At 45.1% G+C, this 23,787-nt stretch overlaps 1 protein-coding gene across 2 annotated transcripts in view; it reads left to right on the top strand.

Moving 5' to 3' along the window:
- SH3RF2 (SH3 domain containing ring finger 2) overlaps positions 1–22,450 on the top strand; it is a 142,280-nt gene extending 119,830 nt beyond the window's left edge. For both annotated transcript variants that reach the window (XM_082620912.1, XM_082620911.1), the window contains exons 9-11: positions 2,158–2,516; positions 4,722–5,018; positions 18,932–22,450. In XM_082620912.1, coding sequence (XP_082477038.1) covers positions 2,158–2,516; positions 4,722–4,985 — 623 coding nt within the window. In that variant the 3' untranslated portion in view covers positions 4,986–5,018; positions 18,932–22,450. The remainder of the gene's footprint in view (positions 1–2,157; positions 2,517–4,721; positions 5,019–18,931) is intronic.
- The last annotated feature ends 1,337 nt before the right edge of the window (positions 22,451–23,787 follow it).

Genomic DNA, 23,787 nt, shown 5'->3' with positions numbered 1-23,787 from the left:
AAAATAAAAATAGTACCTAACTCATCAGGGCCTTAAATAATTCATTTAAGACTAATGGCCCAGTGCCTGGCACATAAGCAGCTCTCGAGAAATGTTAGCTATTTTTATAGTATAGCAGTTTATCAGTATCAATATTGCTACTGCAGCTAAGCAGATCATAGTGGGTCCCTCCAGAATGTGAATGTAATTCACTTCACTGGCGGTTGAAATGTTCACATAGTCTAGACCACTTTTGAATACCAAGGAGAACAGCCCCTCGGCAATTGTTCATACTTCCTTTCGGACACTCCCTCTCTATCTTTGTGTAGATCTTGATTGGCTTGGAGTTTTGAACGCTTGCATTATATGCACATGTAATAAGAAAGCATGAAATCTCTTGGAAATTAGGAACCCGACAAGATAAGTAGATAAGGCGGTAAACTGATTTTTCACCCATTTCCGAGAGCCTAAGGACAGGTCTGCCTAGTGTGGCTTTGACCTTCCTAGGTCCCAGAGGCTTTCTCTCTCTCCCTTTTCCCAAGGTGAGGATGGTCAAGCTATCAATCTCCCCAAAGCCAAGAGAAATGACAGAGAATTGACTGTATGCATCTCACAGGGCTGTCAGTGGAAAAATAGACATTGACATTGAAAGGTCAGACTTGTGTAAGTGGTGGCTGGGTTGCCGGTGGCAGCTGAGAACGCCAGCGGTGTTACAGTGAGCGTCTGCTCTTCATGTTCACACCCGGCTTGATAAAGAGTCATGACACAGAACATGGCCTTGGCTCAGGCCTTCTGTGCTGGACACAGATGACTTTGATTTACACACGTGTCCATAGAGTGTCACAAAGAAGTAACATCTCTGCTGGATGTCACCTATAGCTCTAAATTCTGGGAGACCCTTATGAAGAAATAGCCCACAATGCTTCTCAGGGTGTCTCCCCCACTGCCCTCCACAGAGCACAATGAACTCTCGATTATTCTCCAGGTCACCCACAGGACATATGCTCAAAGGATGGGGATCTCCTGTCTTCCAGAGAATTTGAGGGGAAGGAATGGCTTCCTTTTACTGAGGGAGGACTATCTCAGTTAAAAAAAAAAAAAAAAAAAAAGAGCTCAGGGAAACGGAAGGGGCAAAACCAAACTCCTGGACCGTGCATTTTTAGAGTTTGCTTCTCCTTTACCTAAAAACACACAAAAAACGTTTTAAAATATGGGGCATTTATGATGTTCCAGGCACTATCCTAACATTTTGCACACATCATAAAGTGTAATCCTCACCCCAGGCCATGAGGTGCTGTTTTTAGCTCCAGTTTACAACCAGGGGACCAAGGAGCAGGGAGATGATGTGACTGATGTGCTCCTGGCTCCCTGGGAGGAGCTCTGATTCCAGAGCCTGTGTCATGGGACTTCACAAAGCTCATCCACTCACATCCCTAACTTGGGAATAACCTTTCCAAACTTGCTTCCAGCTGCTGTCACGTTTGCCTGGTACACACAGTCCCTAAATCCCGCTCACCCTTCCTCCCTGCAGACCCGATGAAAAGCAAAGGTCCCACCACCACAGGCCTAAAGCTTCCATCAGAATTTTCTTTAAGTAGCTGGTTGGAGTCCTCTGCCCTCTCTCCCGCCCTCTCTCCCTCCCACTCATGCCCCTCCATTGACTCTCTCTTGCGTGTCTCAATTTCTGCTGTCTCTTTCTTTGTCTCTGCTTTTGTTTCCTCTTTGGTCTCCATGCCTTTATGTTTATTTCTCACTGCGAAGCTCTCTCTTTAGGACTGTCTTCTTCACTTTCCATCTTAAAGGCCTGGAGGGAGAAAGTAGGAGTGTGTGTGTGTGTGTGTGTGTGTGTGTGTGTGTGTGTGTGTGTGTGTGTGTGTGTGTGTGTGTGAGACAGAGAGAGTCAGAGAGAGAGAGGGAGAGGACAAATAGAGGTGATATACCTTCTGACGCCACCCCACCCCCAGTATTCGCCTAGCCAGTCATTTGCTGCCAGCATCAGCAAACAGCACTAAAAAAAGAATAAGGTCACCTTTGAAAGACCCTGGGAGAATGTGAGCACAGTCAAATTGGGAAAGCACTTAACTATTCTGGGCTATCAGGACACACTGCTTACCCAGCTCCCACCCAAGCTGCTGTCAGCTGCCCCATTGCTGATATCTCTGTCATACAATTCCCCAGATGGATCCCTGCAGAGACCCATCCAGTCAGGGGTCCCCACCTTCGTAGTGGGCTCCCTCAGACGCAGCCCCACCATGGTCGTCCGGCCTCAGCAGTTCCAATTCTACCAGCCACAGGGGGCCCCCTCCTCAGCCTCAGCGGTGGTGGCGGAGATGGGACCCAAGCCCACTGCCACAGGGGAGCCTGCCCTCACGTGCGTCAGCAGGGGCAGCGACACCAGGATCCACTCAGCGGCCAGCTCCCTCATCATGGAAGGCAAAGAAATCCCCGTCAGGAGTGAGCCTCTACCAAAACTGCCTGCATCTGCCCCGCCATCCATCCTGGTGAAACCAGAGAACTCAAGAAATGGCAGCGAAAAGGTAGGAGTAGGTGACATTAGGGGGGCCTGATTCTTTAGACCCCTAACTTTGCACAGTGTCCCAGCTCCTGAGATTTCACCGTAAATGGACGAGGAATCAAAATTGCAGCCTCCAAAGAATCCTCACACACAACCCCCCTTCCATATCCTCACATCATCCGCACCCTCCCCAGACATGTTACTGAATCTCCTTTATGCTTCCAGAAGATTTTATACGTCCTTCTTTCGAGGCCCAGAGGCAACTTGGAAAAAACACGGCTTTGGCATCAGACACAATCTTGATTTGAATTCCAGCTGTGCTGCTTGCTAGCTGGTGACTCTGGTTAAAACACTTCACCTTTCTGAGACTCTTTTGCCTAATCTGTAAAATGGCGGTAAGAAGAGTAATAGCCTCATAGGATTGGAGTTAAATGAGTAAAGTACTTACATAGGGCTTGATACGTACTCGTTCACAGTATAGAAGAGGCAACTGAGGCACAGGAGAAGGTAAGTGACTTAGTAAGGTCACACTGAGTTATAACTACTCCAACAAGTGTTATCGGGACCTTTGCAGTTATCGGTTATCGGTTCTAGGGCTTTTCCCACCAGAAGTCCTAAGAGTTTTTGTAAAAGTGTTATGTTCTCAACAATATCCTTGAGGCAGGGATGGAGGAGGTGACGTGAAGGAAATTAGGTGACTGTTATCTTTTAGTGTATTGAACATCACACCACCACCATCACCACCAACATCACCATCACTACCATCACCCATTTCCCTCCAAATGGAAAGATGGTGTGGTTTCCTCCTCTTTGTTAAGCATTTACTGAATGCTAACGACCTAGCAGGCACTGTGCTGAGTACTTCACATGTCCTATCTCATTTAATTCTGACAACAACCTTCTGATGTAGCTATAATTATTATTGTCTTCCTCATTTAAAAATGAGGACATGAAGGCTTATGGAGTTAAAGTACATTACCCAAAAGCACACAGCTGACACACATGAGTGTCTGGAGTAGAATCGAGATCTGACACAAAAACTCATGCTCTTAACGTTAAGCTCTAAGCTTGCAGGGAAGGGCATTTGGAAAAAGTTAGTGTTAACTGATTTAAATGTTGAGAGTTCTTCTTCTGAACTACGGTATTCAAATAATTCAAAGTTTTCCAGACCCCACTTGTCAGTTACCCCCAAGCCATTAGATGCAGCCCTCAAACTGTGTTTAGTAAGTGCCCAGACGTCTGCTGGACATGTAAGGGTCAAAAGTATGAAGACATTTGGATGTCTTCATTTGGAAGACATTTGGTCTCCCACTCACCTTTCAATCCCAAGACATTGGGATTGAATTTCACAGGAAAAAAAAAAAAAAAAAAAAAGATTTCTGAGCAGTAGCACAGAACACTTTATTAAGCTCTAAGATAGGGAATGGCCAAAGTAAAACCTAATATACAAGATCTATACCAGGCTAGGAAAGAAGGGAGAGAGGAAGGGCTTATGCAAACATCGGATCATTGACTCCCACATAAAGCGGGGCCTGCTAATCAGCTCCAGCCAATTGCTGCCAGAATGGGGCACAGGCCCCAGTGTGCCTGCACTTTGATTATCTTAAGGGACATGTAAAATGCTGATTTTTATATGCATCTCCCCATCTTTATGTGTTAGCAACTAAATCAAACTCCCAGACTTTCTGCAGACTATATTCAGTCAGCAGTGTCCAGTTGGCTAACTCTGCTCTGAGGGTTTATGAAGGAACTGTCTGGAGACAGCAGGGAGGCCTTACTGGCAGGTGGAAAGGAGAGAGGGGAGGTGAAGGACCCTATTCTCAGGTAGGTGGTTGTCCCCCCTATTTCTCGTAGCTAATTCCCAGGCGTTCTTCTGTTCTCGACTGAAATAACTCTGCCTCTAAGAGGCCTTCTCTGACAAGGCCCATTCCAGCTTCAGTTGGATACTCCTCCGCATTCCTCAGCATCTTCTGCTTCCCCCGCGGTGGCACTGGTTATCATTGTCATTTGTCAGGGCGGTTTTGTTCACTCTTGGCTTCACAGCACCTGACAGAGTGGTGATGCATGGTCGACACTCATGACAGACACAAGTAGTTGCTGGATGAACACGTGAATGAGGCATTCCAGGAAGGGACAAGTGTAGAGAAACAGCATGAACCAAGTCCCAGGGGGAAATAGCACAGGTCTCCCACTCACCTGTGTCCCTTTGCTCTCCTCTGTCTTACAGCAAGTCAAAACCGTGAGATTTCAGAATTACAGCCCTCCTCCGGCCAAACATCACACCTCTGGGAAGCCTGAACAACCAACCAGCCCGAAGGGGTCCCAGCCTGAAGCAGCCCCCTTGAGCCCAGAGATGACCGTCCTATTCGCCCACCGAAGTGGCTGCCATTCTGGACAGCAGACAGACCTCCGGAGGAAGTCAACCTTTAGCAAAATCATGACCCCAGCGCCCACTGCCTCGGCCACGCAGACCGTGTTTCCCAGCAAATGAATCTACAGGTGGCTTTTCCTAGACCCCAAAGAGGTGAATTGCATTTAAATACAGTATGCCTCCACTGAGGGCGTCCTGCCATTCTTTGGGGACTCGAGCATGGGTCCTTGTTCTGCCCATTTTACCTCCAGGAAAGGACAGGTGGGAGTGGGGATTCCTGCCCTGGCTGGGAAGATAGACTAGGTGACCTTCCAAACATAATGATTCGATGTAGCAAGGCCACTACCCAGACCAAGGAATGGGAGCTCATCCTGCCCACTCTATTCCCCAGCATGGAGTGTGCAGCCTCTCATCCTCTGGGTTCTGTGTAGAATTTCTATGATGTTATAAAAGGGGCTTCAGCCAGGGATGTCACAATGGTGGAATGCTGGCATTACTTCTTTGACCTCAACATCTTAGAACAGCTTCTGCCATCTTCTGGGACCTAGACACCAGCCACTAGTAGCCACCATATCTTTGTCCCTCCATCAAGTCAAAATCCTGGCTGCCAAGGGAGAGTTTCTGGGAAGGGTGTGAGACGGATACTTTGAAAATTCCAGGAACCCGCTAAACCAAAGAGAGTCAGCTTCCTGGCTTTGCTCCAAACAAGGTCAGAGAGAAAGCTGACTATTGTCATACTTTAAGCTTCTTAATCTGTTTGCCCACATATAATCCTACATGATAGATAAGCAGGAATCTCGTACTTGTGGAGAGGGTCTTGTATGGTGTTACGGACAATTCATTCATCCTGGCTCTAGTCTGACTTCCCCAAGAAAACACAGCATGCTTAGAAACAACTTGGTAAGGGGGTTGAGTTTAGATATACATTCTATTTGCCTTGCAACAGTCTTTACTTTCACTGATTTCTTCTATTTGGGGCAGACTAGCTGTTTCACCAGGGTGCAGAATAAGGCAACAATGTCATTGAGGAGATGCCAATCCACGGCTGGGTTGGGGGTGCCTTCTAGAGGAAAGGGACTGGACAAATAAGGTTGGAGAGGAAAAGTGGGTAAGGAGGAGGAGAAAGGGAGAGTGAAGAAAATATGGAGGAGAGAGTGGGGAGGTGATGAGAGTGAGAGAGAAAGAGGACTAGGGGAGGTGTCAGGGAAGAAGATAAAAGAGTAGGAGAGCAGCCTTGACATTCCTGACAGGTGGGGAAAGAAGGATGGAGTCGCAAAAGTAGGTGACCCCACTAAGATGGGGCTGAAGTGAGCGGGACCAGCCAGGCAAAGCCTTGTAAACGGGGGAAAAAGAGCATCCCAGGGAGTGGAGGCAATGCTGTAAGACAAATCATTAATTCTCATTTAACTTAATTGTTGTGATTTAACATTTATTGCACGCCCATCAATGTGGGCACTTTAGTGCATAAATGCCATTTGCTACTAAGCCTGGGTGTCATTAAAAAAAAAAAAAAAGGCAGCTCTAATTAGACCTTCTCCCTGGACAGTTCTTGAAGATCCTGGGATTAAAAACATCCATATTTTATGTACCAACCACACACTTGGCAAACTGAATTGTCAAGACTTTTCCAGACCTTAATAAAACAAAAACAAAACCATAATCATGCCAAGAAATACTGCACCTGTGTCAGACCTTTGGGGTTGGTAGAGCCAATGTGGTCACATGCCCTGGTGTTTCTGTGTGATGGTGACCCATGTCTATTCCACAGAATTGTCAGGCCCAACTGCATGACTCAATGAGCTGAATATTGTAATCCAGATGGAGAAATGGGGAAAAGTCATAAAGACAGGCAGGCATTGTATGATTTGTCAAAATATGAGCACTTACACCTCGTATTTACCCCAAAAAGCACTCTCGGTGAGTTAATGAGTTTCGCAATCTACACCCAGAGTGGCAGATACATGGCATGCCCAGCTAACCAAACATTTAGTCTGTGCCTCAGTAGCAATGGAGCCAGTTAATTTTTAACTATTGTGGCTGAAAAGCAGGTTGTTTGGGCATAATGAAGATACATTCCATACCCTCCAAGTGAAACAGACTAGTCTTCCCATTGTCCACGATCTCTATAGAGTAACCTCTCTGAGAAATGTAAACAACGCCAGAGGCTGGCCATCCCCATTCCATCCAGCCTTCTTCCCCCATGCCCCACATCAGACTCACTCCCTCCCAAACCAAATCCCATCTCTGCGGAGTCATATGAGGATTTGAAAGGGGCAGTACAAGTTGAACTCACTGGGCACTGCCCATCATTTATTCTACCACCATGTTTCAGATATTCCTATGAGCTGGGTACTGCAGTGAGAACAAGAGATACATCCTCTCCTATAACGTCCACCATAACCCTATAAGGCAAGTACAATTGTCCCCATTATAGAGCCAAGGAAACTGAGGCTTGAAGGGTAACTACAGACAGTGACAGAGCGAGTTTGATAGCTGCCCTCACCCTGAGTTCAAGATATCTAACTTTAGAGCCTAACTTGGAACTATGCTACATGAATCAAGAGACCATCCTTGATGTCAGGCCACTGACTTCAAACTGCAAGGAGGTGGCATAATGCAGTGGTTACAATTGCAGGCTCTGCTGCACAAAGACTGGGTCCAAATCTTCACTTACCACATGCTAGCTATGTGATGCTGGGCAAGTTACTTAACCTATCTGAGCCTTGTCTTCTTAAATAGGAACGATAATAGTGCCAACCTCACTGGGCTATTGTGAGGGTTAACTGAGGTAATAAAGTGACTGGAACCGTGCTGGCACATAGTGAACACCTGAGAGATGTTAGCCTTGAATGTTTTTAAGGAAGCAGACCATCGAAATTCCAGGTGAAAAAGCTTAAAACAAGGGCCTGTCCGGGGATGTGGTGCTAAAAGGAGACCAAGTAGCCTAGTCATGGAGGTCACAACACAGTCTGAGTCCTGAAGGGCAAGAAAGAGTCAGGCAGACAAAGGGGTGGGAGAAAGGGTGCCCAAGCAGGGAAAGAAGCATTTGGCAATGGGTTTAAACGTAGCAATCAAGCCAAGTTCTCTTGTACCTAAGTACAGAGGAATCTACTCCTTTGTGGAACATTCCCGGGATCCCAGTTGGATCCCTAGCACCTCACGTCTGAAGCCAGATATTCCATCCTCAGCTAAGACTCAGAGTCCCTAGAAGAGGTACCCCTTCACCTCGTGAGCAGATCTGACACCTCAGTACTAGGAAAGCTGTGGAGGGCAGGCTCTTCCTGGGGGCGGGGGCAGAGAGCAGGGGGGACATCTGAGAGGTGAAGGAGGGGTGCAACCAGCTGAGGACAGACTCTGAGGGCCACACCTAAGGAAATGGTGGAGTCACACTTGACTTGAGCAGCATCAAGGTCCTCACTTAAAACTTGTCTCCTTCCCTTCTCACATGGGACCAGCTGCACCTCCTCCACCCTTCCCCCTCCCAGACAGAGCTTTGGTAGCAGGAAAAGTTTAAAGCAACGCCCTACCTGTGACTTGGTAAGATGCAGAGCTGACTCGCTGACTTCCAACTTCCCTTGACAATTCAGAAGGTCCATCCACACCAGGCCTGCGCTCCCGAATGGCAGCCATCTGGTGGGGTTGCAATTGCCGTGAAACGGACATGCGCTCTTCAATTTGCCACGCAGCCCCAGTAGCCTGCTTCACTCACACACACGACCTGCACCTGAACTGGGCGTGTTCCCCTAGAGACTGTGTGCTTGACTTCATCTCCCAGAGGCATCATAAACCCCTTGAAAGTTAGAGCTGGATCCTCAGACATCCACTGATCCAGGCACACAGGTCTCAGGAGCATAGCGGGCCAAGCCACGGCCCTACAGGGTGTCGTTCAGTAGTTTTGAGGTGGGGACTAGGCATCTGTGCTTTCAACAAGCTCCCCAAGGGATTCTGAGGCACATGAAGTATGAGAATCAAATTCACCTTTCTCATGTGGTATAGCAGAGCTGACATTTGGATCTGACATTCAGCAGGAGTATGACCTCACTGTTGGTTAATATATTGAAATCGTCCTGTACTGATAGGTGAATAGTAGATGCTCTGAGCTCTCCGAGACCTCTCCCCCTTCCCATACCCTGGCCCTTTCTCCATGTCGTCCTCCCCATCGCTCTCCCATCCAACAGCTAAAAAGCTAAGGCCAGCTGCAGCTGAGACCTCCAGCAATAAAGCCCTTCTTCATGCTGATTGGCTAGTGCCTATGCCATACTGATTATTAAATATCTTGACTGTTACCCTATTATAGAGAATCAGGCCCAGAGGTTGAGAGCACTGCTGTCAAACCTGACACTCTTCCCAACCCCCATCCTGGCCATTGTTCATCCCTCGACAAGCACCTTCATCAGGCCCCTAGCTTAGAAAAGGAGCTGACTTGGAGGATGAGCATTTCCATGCCTGTTCACCTACCTTTTTCAGCTAAGAGTTTCATAGGCATAAGTAATGCACTTCAGCTTCCCAGCTCCTCTGGCATCATGTTGGCAGGTATGGAAGCACATCATTTGCTTCAATAAGATGAGCAGGCCTCCATCTTGATCCTCTCCCCGGGCCCTATTCACACAGGCAGCCCCACAGCCTCTGACTCCCTTCCCAGGAAGTGAGAAGCTGAAGCAGGTAGAATAACGAGGGCCTCTCAAGCCTCTCCAGCTGGGAGCAAGTACTTAACAAGCTGGGCGCTCCTGGGGCAGCAGCTGCTGCCACTGATGTTTCTCTTACTTAGTCTTGAGAGTAAAGACTCCAGTTCCCCCTTGGGCTAAGTGAAAGGAGTGTTAGCACCTACAGAAACCTCTTAGGTGAGCCCGAAAGGCAGTCACCTAGGGGAATGTGTTTGGCAGGCAAGACTAAGCCAGAGGAATTAACTCCAGAGAGCCCTGCAGCAGGTTGGTGTTCCTGAGGATGAATCTCACAAGGACGTTTTGCTTGAAATAGAGCAATGTTAAATGATGACCAAAGCCACCTGCCACCTGGCCAGGCCATAGTATTGTGTCCTAGACCAGAGCAGAAACAAAATGTTCCTAGGAAGCCCTTCTGCCTATTGACCTATACTTTGACAAATGGAATGCAGCAGAGGTGGGATCAAAGATGATGGGATGGAGGAGCATTAGATTCACCCATCCAACCATCCATCCATCCATCCATCCACTCATGCAACAACAGTTCATTCATCACGTACTCTGGACAAGGCTCTATGAGAGGCAACAGAAATAAAGTAGTTACCAGGATAGATAAAAATACATATGGCCCTCACAGAATGTTGTTTCTTATTACTTTTTTCTGGATTTGGGGCTCCTTTCTGCTTTTCTCCCCTTTTATAATTAAACGTTCTATAGAAATATATAGGATCATAAAACCAATAACCATATACCTACCACCTAGCTTTTTAAAAAATAATTGAAACCTGCTGTGTGCTTCTCCCAGTCCCATTCCTTCCTTCCCCACCTCCCCACTTCCTTCACAATCACTATCCTGAATTCCATGCTTATCACTCCCTGTAAATTTCCCAATCATGTACCATATGGAACTCTGAGTGCAGCTCATAGAGGTACTCAGTAAGCACTAGTCAAAGCAAATATTGCAACCTGGGGCCATAGATACCCTGCCTGAATACTTGAACTCCCATCTGGCTTCTGTCACTGGGACTCTAAATCTTTGATTCATTGCTGGGAATTGAGATTTTGATGCACCAGCATGTCTGGTTTTGAGAAGTTTGAGTTTAAAGGGGTTTTTATAAGAATTCTTCCAAGTACAGCTGTTTTAGGAGAACTTATTGCTCCTGAATAGAGAAAATATGGGTTGTGGCTGTGCCTGCATTGTTTGAGTACAGGGTTTTCTACCTAGCTCTCCTCTGGGCCTTGCCTGGAGCCTCTGGGTAGCCAAATGCAAAAACCAGAGTAGCTCCTCAACTTCTGAAACTAAAACAGATCTTGCTGCTGCTACCACCAAATTCTTATAAGAATCTCGTGAAGAGAGCAGAGAAAAGTTAATTTTGTCCCCAGACTACAGATCAAAAAACTGAGACTCAAGATGTTTCAATGCCTTGATTAAGGTCACATAATTAGTTTGAGATGGAAGGGAGACTACTGATTCTTCGTCCAGCAATAATTGTCACCACTTACTGAGCACCTACTCTGTACCAAGCACTGTATATGCATTATGCCATCCAATCGTACCCAACCCTATGAAGGCAGGTACTGCTATTATTCCATTTTAGGGATTAGAATTATGACTCAGAGGTCAAATGACCTGTCCAAGGCAACAAGAACTAGAACCCAGGACTCTAAGTCCAAACCTTAATCTTAAATCACCACATCCCTCTTCTTCAATAGCAACCGTAAACACATAACATGGTTGAGGTTGGAGAGGCTGCACAAATGTGTGTGTGCTGCTGAGACCACAGGGATGAGGATGGAGACGGGGGTGGGGGAATGGTTTAACTCAGGGGGTCAAGCCCTCCCAGAGAAAAGTATTGGGCTGGCCAAAAAATTCGTTCAGGTTCTTCCATAACATCTTAACAGAAAAACCCAAATGAACTCTTTGGCCAACCCATACAAGGGTCTTATCATCCAAGAAGTAGGGGCGGGAAAGAAGGTGACTGAGAGTGCTCTGTACAGAGAAATCCAAAAAGCAAATCTACGCCTGCTGCAAGGGCGGCCAGACACAGCCCAGCAGCTTGAAAAAGAACCAAAGCTTGCAATGTGGTTCTGGATCATTGACATCAAAACACAATGATTATTTTGCATTCCCTAGATCTCTCCCTCTTCTTGAGTTTACTTCCGGTTTTGCCTGTCCTCACTCTAAAGGATACAGAGTCCAGAAGAAGGGGAATATGATTTCCAAAATGACCCCCACTTTCATCTTCTCTGTGGGAACAAGAGGGCTCAGAGAGCTGACACCTTCCAGTGTTCCATGCCGGTATTTTTCCGAAGTTCAAAGGCAATTGCTTTTGGGGGTGGGGGTGGGGTAAATACACACCCACAGATGCAAGCTAATTATGCAGATAGGGTCACTGCTGGATGGACAAGAGCTGCAGCCTGGTAAGGACTAAAAGGATGCCAGCCAAGACCCAGGGAGAAAGGCAAAATGCATTGGCAAAGGCCATTTTGTGTATCCTTGGTTAACGCTGTTAGAATCAATGCTAGCGTGACCGACCGACTTGATGAAGGCCACTTGCAATGTCAGAGTGTGACTGCTGTCAGTCGCACGTGTCCTAGAGGCCAGAGCCATCCTAATGTCCTTCCCATGAAAACAACTCCCTGGACCATCTGAGAGGACTGTGAGAACTATTTGCAGTCAGGAGACTCTCAGAAATAAGCAAAAGCAAGCGTGAATCAAAACATAAGGAGACAGCAAGAACGCCTGGAGGACCATAAAGGAATTCAAACAAATATCACCTTCAAAGGGTTGTACCTGGATCCCTACACCTTCCCCACCCAGTTCCTTGGGAGATGTTTTCCATCTCTGTCTAGGAGAGAGCTGGAGGACCGCACTGCCTGAGGAGAACATGTCAGTCACAGCTCGAGAGAGATGGCACCAGCTTCCATGACAAAGGACAGAGCAGTCAGACAGCTGGAAGGCGCCATACTGTTTGGAACAGAAGGCTAATTTTAGATATCACAACCACATTTCCAAATATTCCATCCTGCACATTCTATTTATAAATTGAATTCTTTTTTAAGCTTACAGTCTTTTTAGATTTGGCAAATTTGATAGTTTGGACCTTCTTCATGGAGACCTCCAGTAAAGGACTAAATTTTAAAACATCAGTCAACAAGGATTTGGGGGTAGCTATTCTAGCTATATTCCCAATCCACTAGAACTTTACAAGATATGGAGGAACAATATAATAGCTAGGGTGACGGGTTTTGGAACCAAATCATCTGGGGTTTGGTCCCAGTTTGTCACTTACTAGTTAGGTTTCCTTTGGCAAATGACTGAAGCAACTTGAGAAAGTTACACCACCTCCCTAAACCTGCTTTCTCATCTGTAAAATGGGAATCAGAACCTCCACCACATAGGGTTCTCAGCAGGATTAAACAAGATCATGCATGTACAGCTCTGATGGTGATACGGGGTACATCAAAGTGTTCAATAAATGGTAGCTATTACCTGTAAGTGGGAATGGAGGCACAATTCAAAAACAGAGTACAAGAAAGAGCTAGGCTTAGAAGCAAGAGTGGGGAGTAATGGAGTGTTTCAGCTGTCAGGAGAGCTCCACTGAGGCGAAACAGATTCTGAAAGATGGCAGCATGGAGAAATGAAGAGGAAACCACCTGGGCTCTGGAATCACATGTCCCTGGGCTCAAATCCTGGCCCCACCACTTCTTGGCTGTCTGACCTTGGACCAAGTTAACTAACCTCTCTGAGACTTTCTTTACTCATCTGAAGAGTGAAAACAATAATCAACACTTCACAGAGTCATTGGGAAGATTAAGTAAGACAGATAGGCCAGATGCTGGCGTGCAGAAGGGACCCTAGCAGTGAATTCTGCAGTCATGACAAAGGCAGGTGATCAGAAGAAATGCTAAAATAAGAACAGAATCTTCTAACTACCATTCATTACACGTCTACTAAATGCCAGGGACTGAGCTAACCCCTTAGAGGTTCATTTACAGGGTGGTTAAAAGCACAGTGAGTCAGATGACCGGGATTCAAATCCAGGCTCTGCGTTTCCTCCCTGTGTGATCACGGGGAAGTCATTTAATCTTCCCAAACTTTAGTCCCCTTGCTTGCAAAATGCAGGTTCTAACTGTGCTTTCCTTGAGTGGTTTGGTGGGGATTAAAAGAGACAATGGGCATGAGGTCATTAGCACAGTGCCCAGCTCTTAGAAAATGCTCTGTGACGTTAGCTATCATGACTGTTTACATGCCTTTTCTCATTTAACATTCACAACAATCCCATGAGTTGGGTGTTATTGTCCCCTATTTATGGATCAAACAGATCTGAGGCTCTGAGGATACATCACTTGTCTAAGGTCACAGAAAGGAAGCAGTGGGGCTGGCTCTGTAAGACTAGAAATCTCAGCTTCTTTGTTCTCTTCGCTTTTCAGATCAGCTGGTCAGTGGCACCAGAGTTGAGGAAATATTACAGTTATTTTTAAATGTATCTCATGCCATAACCCTCATCAGTCTTTTGTCTCCTGGTTGTCCCTATCACCTCACCTCCTCATCTGTTGAAGGTTTGAGGTTTAAGGTCGTCTGTGACCCTGAATGCAGCTGGTGAGCACCTTGGTGCTGCCCCTCTGGGGACTTACTTGCAGCTTCACAAGGTTGACAAGGTTTATGAAATGTCCATTCTGATTTGCAAATAGGTCTGACATGGACATGCTTCCAGCTGGCTGGTGATTTCGATAACAACCCCTCCTCCTCGGTGCTAATTAACAGAAATTAAATGTCCCTGGCACACTTTGTAATTCAGAAAATGCATGTGCTGATTAGTTAATCCCCAGCTGGACACGCCATTATGACCAAGAGGCTCCAGGCCAAAGTCCTAGCTCTCACTCCATCTCCATTTAAAGTCACAGAATGTTTTCTTCCTGGGTAGAAATCAGTGTCACTTCATTCACTTATTCATTCATTTTCATTCAACAAATATTGACTGAGCATCTACTGTGTGTGAGGTTTGGTTCCATACAGTTGAGATAACAGCAGTGAACAAAGCAAGTAATGTTCCTGCCTTCATGAACAGGAGTAAATGGTAAACCATTAAACACACAGGATTGTTTCTATATGACAGATGTTATGAAGGAAACAAAGAGGTGGGACAGAGAATGGCTGGGGGGTATGCACTACACTGGGTAGGGTGGCCGGGAAAGGATTCTCCAAGGAGGTGAGATTTCAACTGAGATTTGAAGACTGAGAAGGAATCGGACATGCAGCCTAGTGAGATAAAGAGGAACAAGCTCAAAGTGCCAAGGAAATTCATTCATTTATCAAACACTTTTGATCATACATTCAATATGTGTTGAATGAACAATTGGAGAATCAATGAATCCTCTTTTTCCTGCCAAGAAGGACCTTCACAGGAAAGATGAACTTATGGGCGATGCCACAAGCTTAGAGGCAAGTTACTTCCATTTTCTCCAGCCCCGTTTCACCTCTCAAACAAGGGGCTTGGCTCAGGCACTAGCATTCCAGGACTGCAGGATCTTAAGTATTGTGACTTTGAGCAAGTCACTTCACCTCTCTGAGTCTCAATTTTCTCATCTATATAATAGGAAGAATAATAGAGGCCCTCTCATGACAATCACATAAAGTAAATACTGAGCTACTGTTATCCTCATTTTGTGGATTAGGATGTAAAATTTTAAGAACTCTATTCAGGTTTTTAAGGCAAAAGAAACTCCAGTAAGGAGTGTGACCATGAGCCAGTTTAATGATCTGTATCCACCTGTAGGGTTTTCCATTCTTTGAGATAATCAAGAACCAGGAACATAATAAATAGCCTTGAAGAGGTCTCTTAATTTATAGTAATACTTTTGAGTCAACAATGATAGACAGACCCCCTGCCTTGTGCCAGACACTTTTATGTGCTTTACTTATATTGACTGATTTTAAAATCTCACTACAACCATACAAAGTAAATACTATTACTATGCCCATTTTACAAGTAAAGAAACTAAGACCTAGAGAGATTAAATAGTTTTCATGGGGTCATACAGTTGGGACTTGGTGGAGCTTGGGAATAAACCCAGGCAATCGGACTCCAGTGGATGCTGCTAGCTGCTTGCCACCTCATTTAGGATGAGACACAAAAGCTTTCCTGCAGACATCAGGGTTTTCTACTTCAAGCAGACCTGTCCCCTGAGCACTCAATAAGCAAAGCATTATTATCTGCCTAATCCTAAAACCCCTGGCCTGTAGATACAGGACTGATAAGAGCTGCTGCCCAGTACTGTACAACGCCAGCCATAGGTAAATTCACACCTCCTGCCACTGATGGGATTTTTGAGTGTCCATTAAAATGTCAGTGGATCTTAGAGTTGAAGTTCTTTCTACATCATTTAGCACAACCTGAAGGATCAGATTCATGTGGCAGCTGGCCTTCCCTTGGCAGTTACTTCCTTATTACTTCCCTGTCCCTGCGCTCACCCTCAGAAATGCTACATCACAATAAAGGTAGTTAAAGAGCTAACAAACCACCACTACTCCCTTGAGATCCAGAAGCAGTTGTCTCAAATCACCTTGCCTCCAGTCTCGGAGGGATATGCCCCCAGCTGCTGATGCCAGGCCTGATGTGCAGATCAAAGCAGCCATTTCCAGGCCCCCTGTGATAGCAACGGGTTGACCCATCTCCAAAGGCAGGTGCCCAGCATCAGTGCCGGTACCCACTTAGGCACAGGGAGGAGAAGCAGACTATGTCTAACACAGGTGTCTTCCCTTTTTAGGGATAAAAGTTGTGAATAGGGCTTCCCTGGTGGCGCAATAGTTGAGAGTCCACCTGCCGATGCAGGGGACACAGGTTCATGCCCCGGTCCAGGAAGATCCCACATGCCGTGGAGCGGCTGGGCCCGTGAGCCATGGCCGCTGAGCCTGCGCGTCCGGTCTGGAGCCTGTGCTCTGCAACGGGAGAGGCCACAGCAGTGAGAGGCCCACGTACCGCAAAAAAAAAAAAAAAAAAAAAAAAAGTTGTGAATAGCAGGCTGAAACTCCTGCCCATGTTTGGGGGTTTACGATGGAGACAGCATAACTCCAAATCCTGTGTAACTTATTGTCATGATGGGAAGCAGAATGCGTCCTCATAATCACAGGCTTTCTATTCATTCCTGCTTCTCCCGTTGAACAGGAAGCAGCCACCTGGAGCCTCCAATGGCTCTTACTTGTGTTATTCTGAGTGGAGCACGTAAGTCCTGTCTTGCATCGGCAGGCCCTGAGAGCGCAGAGAAGCTCAGTTGTTAGCCCAGATGTGGCTGCCTGCTTGAAAGCTCAGGCTCCTTCAGTATACTTAGTCTCTGTAGCCACGATTCATGCTTCTGCCTTTGGAGAGTGGGTTTTGGTCAGACTCCCAAAACCGATACTTCCCATAAACTTTGCTTGCAAGATCCAGCTGTCCTGTGCCACCCCACAAAGAATGAACCTGTCTGTGATCATCACAAAAATTTCCCCAAAGACAAAACTGGCCTGTTAAATCAGCAGGAGTCGTTGGATAGAAAAGGAATCAGGCTCCAAATGAAAGACATTGGGCAGGAGATAGAAAACACCCTCCCCTACTTATTTCCTGTTTTACTGGGTTATAGAAAACTCCCTCTCCTACTTATTTCCTGTTTTACTGGGTTTTCATGGGAATTCACTTGTGGACAAACTCCGAGCCTGGGTCTTTTAGAAAGCAAATCTTTTTAAATGTTATTGGACCAATTTCCCATCATCCTTTTAGCTTTCTCCTGTCCCCCTTCAGCATGGTCCGTTGGGACTTCATTTGCACTCAGAAAGGCCAAGAGCCAAGCACTGGCAGCAAAGTCACAGAGAGCAGCCAGCTCCTGTGATGCCCATCCAAACCGCCTGCCCTCACCTGGACAAGGGGCAGCTGGAAGTGTTGGCTGCACTTCCTTCCGAGCAGCCTCAGCCTCAGGAAGAGAAAAGGCACCCGGGGCTAGGCAGGAAGGGGGAGGACATTGGCTACATGTGTGGGGATGACAGGAATGCAGGTTGGGTTTGGAAATCAAAAATAAAATATTTGAGGCTCTGGAGAAATTCTGAGGGCTTGTGAATTTTAACTTTATTTTTTAAATAATTTCAGACTTTTAGAAATGTTGCTAAAATAGTACAAGGAATTCCTGTATACCCTTCAGAACTAGGTTCCCTAGATATTAACATTTTACTATGTTTGTTTTGATCCTGTCTTTTATATATGTATGTACATATATATTAATTAATTATTAAATTAAAATTTAATATAAATAATATATATAATTTTTCTGAACCATTTGGAAGTAAGCTAAAAATCAAGTGCCCATTTCCCCCTAAACATTTCAGTGTGTATTTCCTAAAAACAAGGGTGTTACATAATCACAATGCAATTACCAAAATCAGGAAATTAACATTGATATAGCACTATTAACTACTCTACCGATCTTATCCAATTGTCCTACTCTTTTCCTTTACAGAGAAAACAGATTCTGCTGTCTTGTCTAGGATCCCATCTAGGACCACATATTGCATTTGTCATATCTCTTTAGTTTCTTTTAATCTGGAACAGTTCCACAAGATTCATTGTCTTCCGTGATCCTGGCATTTCAAAGAATATAGGTCATTTATTCTATAGAATGTCTCTCAATTAGGCTTTGTCTGACATTTCTTCATCAATAGAGTCAGATTATTCATTTTTGGCAGTAATGGATGATAATCCTTACAAATAATCAAATAGGAATCCCTGAGTCCATACTATATAAAGAAATGAGGGAGAAGGAAAAGCTCTTCCTTACAGTAGAGGGCCAACTAAAAACTGTAGAAGGAATGATGGAATTTTTTAAAATCCCAGTTTGACAACCACTGCAGTAACAATTGGTTCGAGCAAAAGTCATCAATGGATTAAAACTAGTGTATCAGAGTATCTCCTCAAAAGATACTTATTAATCACAAAGGGGAAAATAACAATTTTATAGTGAAGAAAGCTGGTAGACAACCACCTTAACCAAAAGATCAAAGTTAGCATCCCCAGTAATGGGGAAGTAGATAGTGTGTACCTCCCGATAGGATGAACGGAGGACACGACATCTCTTTTGTGAAATGAAAAGACAAATTCCGGGCCTCCCTGGTGGCGCAGTGGTTGAGAGTCCGCCTGCCGATGCAGGGGATACGGGTTCGTGCCCCGGTCTGGGAGGATCCCATATGCCGCGGAGCGGCTGGGCCCGTGAGCCATGGCCGCTGGGCCTGCGCGTCCGGAGCCTGTGCTCCGCAAAAAAAAAAAAAAAAAAAGAAAAGACAAATTCCTGCCCAAAAGACTTAAGAATTTTAAAGAACTATAATTCTAACCAGGCTGCATTCACACACAATAGATTCTGAAATCCTTTTCACCTTCACAGACCCCGCCTTGGAAATCTTCCCCGGAGGAGCTAGCAATAACCGGATACTGAAGAGAGCAAATCGTCTGCTTGAATGGAAACCACTCGGTACAGAGCTGTGGACCATGTGATACTCCTTGGACATCAGGGATGGTACAGGAATACCAGTAGGCTGGCCTCCAAGACAGCAGGGTAATACGAGAAAAAGCAAATCTGTCTTCCCACAGTATCAATGGGTGGCGGGCCAGGTTGGAGAATAGCACGTGAGTCACATGCTGCTACAGGTTACACCAGACTTCTGGCCCTCCCGTTATTCTGTTCTGCTGTCAAAGCCAAACTTTGTCTTGCCAATTTCTCACACCTTGGCACCTTACTGACAAATGAAAAGACTGGACATCAAATGCCTCCCAACACTGTGTCTGGCCTATTGCTCCAGCTCAGATTTAGAGCAGAACAGGGGATGGCATAATATTCTCCTCTCAGATGTTCAAGCCAGAGAGGCTAGTGCTTCTTCACAATGTCCCAGCCTTCACTCCCTCCCCTGACTGTGCACCCTGCATCACTCCACCACATCCACATTTTTTTCCACTCCAATTCCGTTCTGTCTTTCCACCCTGATACTTTCTGATCCAGAGGGTTCTTGTTAGACTATACCAATCAAGGAAATAAGGACTTAGTACATAAATAATCTCAGACAAGAAACATGCATGATGTTATAAGAGAGATGCCACAGACTGCAGTGCTATTTCAAGTCTAAAGATATAAAAATCAGTTATAACCATGCAGGCTTTTTTGTTCAGAAATAAGTCATCTTAAAGAAATCAAAAGAACATATTCTACCCCTATTTTTTCAAAAAACTATCATTTAAAATATAAATTTTAAATTATCTGTGCTAACCTGAGAGAGATTGTACAGATAAATGAAATGCACAAATACCCCCAGACTCTTTGAGCCATGTGTTTTCATCTTCTCCCCCATCTTAAGACATCAATAAGAGTTTCATTTCTAAAAGCACATGCCACCTTGATTATCAAAGACAATGACAGGAATGCAGCATGAGTTGGATATGTATTGATAGATGGTTTTGAAGTTCAGTATCATAATTTTGCACTGAAGCATCCCCAGTCTTTCATCCAGCCCTGCTGGTAAGGAGCCAAGCCAAACCATGAGCTGAGTAAGGACTGTATTTTGTGGTTACAGAAATGTTTTCCTCTGTGTGAAGCTGTCACTTGTAGGGCTCAAACTGGCATCTGTGTCTTAATGGGATGACTAACTTAATGAACTTCTTAATCATAGCCTTCTCTTGGTTAACCCCAGGGGAAGGTGATAATAGGCAACAAAAAGCCCCATAGCATTGGCTTTATCTGCCAAGAGGTGAGTGAGAAGCAAGAGGTATGCTGAGACCACAGAAAGGCCAATGCAGTGACAACATCTCCTTCTTACATGTGGTCCATGATGGTACTGCCAATTGTCAGTCACCCCTTTTCTCTGAACTACTGTGACTAAATGTTGGTTCCATTTCCTCTGGGATGAATTTGGGTTTGGCTGGCTCCTCAGGAGCAATGAATAGAGAGATGCTGCCTTCAGATTCTGGCATCTACTTGTTACAATCATGAGGCCTTACAACCCACCTATAGATACGTTTCAAAGACTTCACTTGCCAGGGCAAAGTCATAGAGTGTCAGAGTTGGAAGGAATTTTAGATTTATAGGTGATACACAGAAAGGTTAAGTATAGGCAAGCTGTCCACACAAAAGCAAGTTGTATAAGCTGGGTGGGGATGGGGGAACAATACAACTTTTAATGCCCAGAAACCATTAGACCACATTGGCTAATTATAGCTTTGTCCCCAAGGCCCTCTCGCTCAGACTTTCTTCTTCTTAGACTGGCTTCCCCCTCTCACATTTAGAATAACAGGAAACCACCACTCCTAATTTTTACACTTGCTGTTTTTTCTTCTCTGAGAACTTTCCATGTCTTATAGTTTCATGGAGGGTTTTATGAAGATTTAGATTTCCTTTGAAACTGCTTAGCCAAATAAACAAAATATTTTTTTCTAAAGCACAAAATGAAGACTATGATTTGTTCCCACCCAAACTCAGAAGCATAAGAAAAGCTCCCCCATTTGCTAAAGTTTTCATCTCCAGACTGTGAGCTCCAGCACCTATATTCCAAATTGTCGTGGGTCAAAAAGGGCTGGAGGTGGTGGGAATGCAGCCAAGGATGAAGTAGAGTGATTAGAATGAGGTCAGCCCAGAAATGCACCGGAGAATAGTCTGCTAACCATAAAGTCTGAGTTTCATCTTCTCGAATTGTTGCTTCTTATTACTGCACGCTGGGTCAGGGGGAGAGGGTGTTGTTTAGGGGGAAAATGGAGGAAAGAGAAAATGAAAGTGGAGAAAAATTCACTCCTCCATGGAAATATCAGCAGAAAATCTATAGACTCTTGTGTCTCTGCTTCTTTTTTCAGTACAATGTTTTTAATAGACCAAAAGACAATCTTTATGATGTAATAGGTATGTGAATAATGTTTATAAAAAGGGTATATATAACATGTTAGTCATTATCAACTACTGTATAAATAAACCTTAGATATGTAAAATATATAAACATATAAAAATTATTTTATAGGGCAGTGGACACTTTTCATATCTTCGTTCCAAAAACTAGAGTTCCAGGGCTGGCATCTTATTCTTCATTAGTATATTGCACTGTAAAGCCAAAAGGTTTGGTGGGGTTTCATTTGTTTGTTTTCTGGTTTTGTAATTTATAATAATCTGAATGGATTACTTTGAAATGTCTGTTGCATATGTGTTGGTATTGTTTGCCCACATGGAGTCATCAGAGATCCATCCCACATTTTGCAGCCTGGAAAACCAAAAGGAATTTTCTAGTGAGAAGAAAAACACAGAGAAGCCTCCACTGTTGGGTAACTCAACTTTGTACCACTGAGAGCTTCTTGTAAGTCTGAGGAAACGGGAAGTTTAAGATCAAATTTGTTGCCTCTCACTTAAGCACTGGGCGTTGGATAACTTTTCTGCTGGGAAGCAAGTACATATTTTTGTTAAGTTCTTTCTTCATGGACTTGACATGTTCTAAGGGAAACTAGAAGTCGTGGCCCTAAGCCACCTTTCTTCAGGACCACTCTCCACCATCCGTTTTCAAAGAACCATCCACATATTAATTCTCTGATATTCCGTGATTCATTGGCAGACTCAATGCTTTCAGAGCCCAGAGTTTTATTTGTTTGGGTCTGTGGCTCTAAAGAAGTGTTAAGTTTGCTCTACCACCGAGACTGATCAGAAGAAGCAAAGGGGAAAAGGGAGCTCCCTTGCTGGAGAGGTTCGCTTGCACCTCTGACCACAGCCGAGAGAAGCTCTGGGACAGTAGCCGCTGTGTGAAATGCCATCTACTCTTCACACAGTGAGGGGTCATCGTGTGAGAGTGGAGAGGTCACCCAAGTCTCCTTTGCCAAAAATGCATATTGTTCCCAGCTGTAAGCTTGTGAAGCACAATATGTGTTTTTGCATTGAACAATAAAAGAGGTTTATTTTCACTTAATAGACCCGTCCCTCAGGCCTGGTGTTTTCAGTAGCTGGCTTGGAGCAGGGAGTACTTTATCATGTATTAAATGTCAACACTGAGCATTTTATTGTTCCCAAAGAGCTTTGGCCCCTGGCAGCTGCCCTGGACATCCAAAAGGAGGGCTGAGAGGAGTCCTTCATCAGACAGGAATTGCTTAGTTTCAGTGGGGATGGCTGAGTGCAGGGGTGAGTGACACTTCCCCTCAACACTCACCAGGCTGAGTTCGCCTCCCTAGAGCAAACTCCGGTTTGTGCAACCACGAGGGCCCAAGAAGGCCTCTTAGCCAGAAACTTTCTCTGCTTGCTTAGTGCAGGAGTTAGTAGCACAGCCTCAATAGCCTGCCTGTCACTTACCAGCTGTGTGGCCTTGGGCAAGTTACTTAACCTCTCTGTGACTCAGGTTCTTGTCTGGAAAATGGAGCTGTAATAGCTCCTTCCTGAGGGATGTTAAGGATGAAATGTCTTAAAACAAGTAGAGTGCTTTGAACAGTGCCTGGCAATACAAGCACTCAATTCATGTTTTACCACCTGCATAATGTTTGCCCTATCCACCAACCAATTATATTATTATTTACCTAATGTTCTTCTTTTAATTAACTCAATTTTAACCTAAAACTTGATAGAAAACTTTATAACCCAACTGTAAATGGAAAATTGTATCATTTGCAGCAAATATAAGGTAACAGTAAATAGTAATAATAGCTGATATTTACCAAGTCCTTGCTCCTTCCCAGCCATTGTGCTAAGTGCCTTGACTTGTTAAAATACTCACAACCCTATGAAGACAGTACTGTCATTTTACAGAGGAGGAAACTGAGGTACTGACAGATTAGCAAATTTGCCTGTAGTTACACAATTAGTAAATGAAGGAGGCAGTTCAGCTTCAGACCCCAAGCTCCTCAGCACTGCTCTGTGCTGCCACGCTAACAAGAACAAAAGTATTCTATTCCCATGGTAGATGGTTGGTGAATTAGCTTCCTAGGGCTGCTGTGGTAACAAAATACCACACACTGGGTGGCTTAAAACAACAGAAACTTATTCTCTCACAGTTCTGGGGGCCGGAAGTCCACAATCAAGATGCTGCCAGGGTAGTGCTCCCTCCAAAACCTCTAGGAGAGGATCTTCCCTTGTCTCTTCCAGCTTCAGGTGGCCCCGGCATTCCTTGGTTTGTGGCAGCATCACCCCAATCTCTGCCTCCATCTTCACATGGCTGTCTTCCCACTGTGTGTCTACCTCTGTGTCTCTTCTCCTCTTCTTTTTTTTGCAGTATGCGGGCCTCTCACTGTTGTGGC

This window comes from Mesoplodon mirus, assembly GCF_964341445.2.
Source record: "Mesoplodon mirus genome assembly, chromosome: 5".
In the NCBI taxonomy this organism is placed as follows: domain Eukaryota; kingdom Metazoa; phylum Chordata; class Mammalia; order Artiodactyla; family Ziphiidae; genus Mesoplodon; species Mesoplodon mirus.
This window is presented reverse-complemented; position numbering and strand designations above follow the sequence as displayed.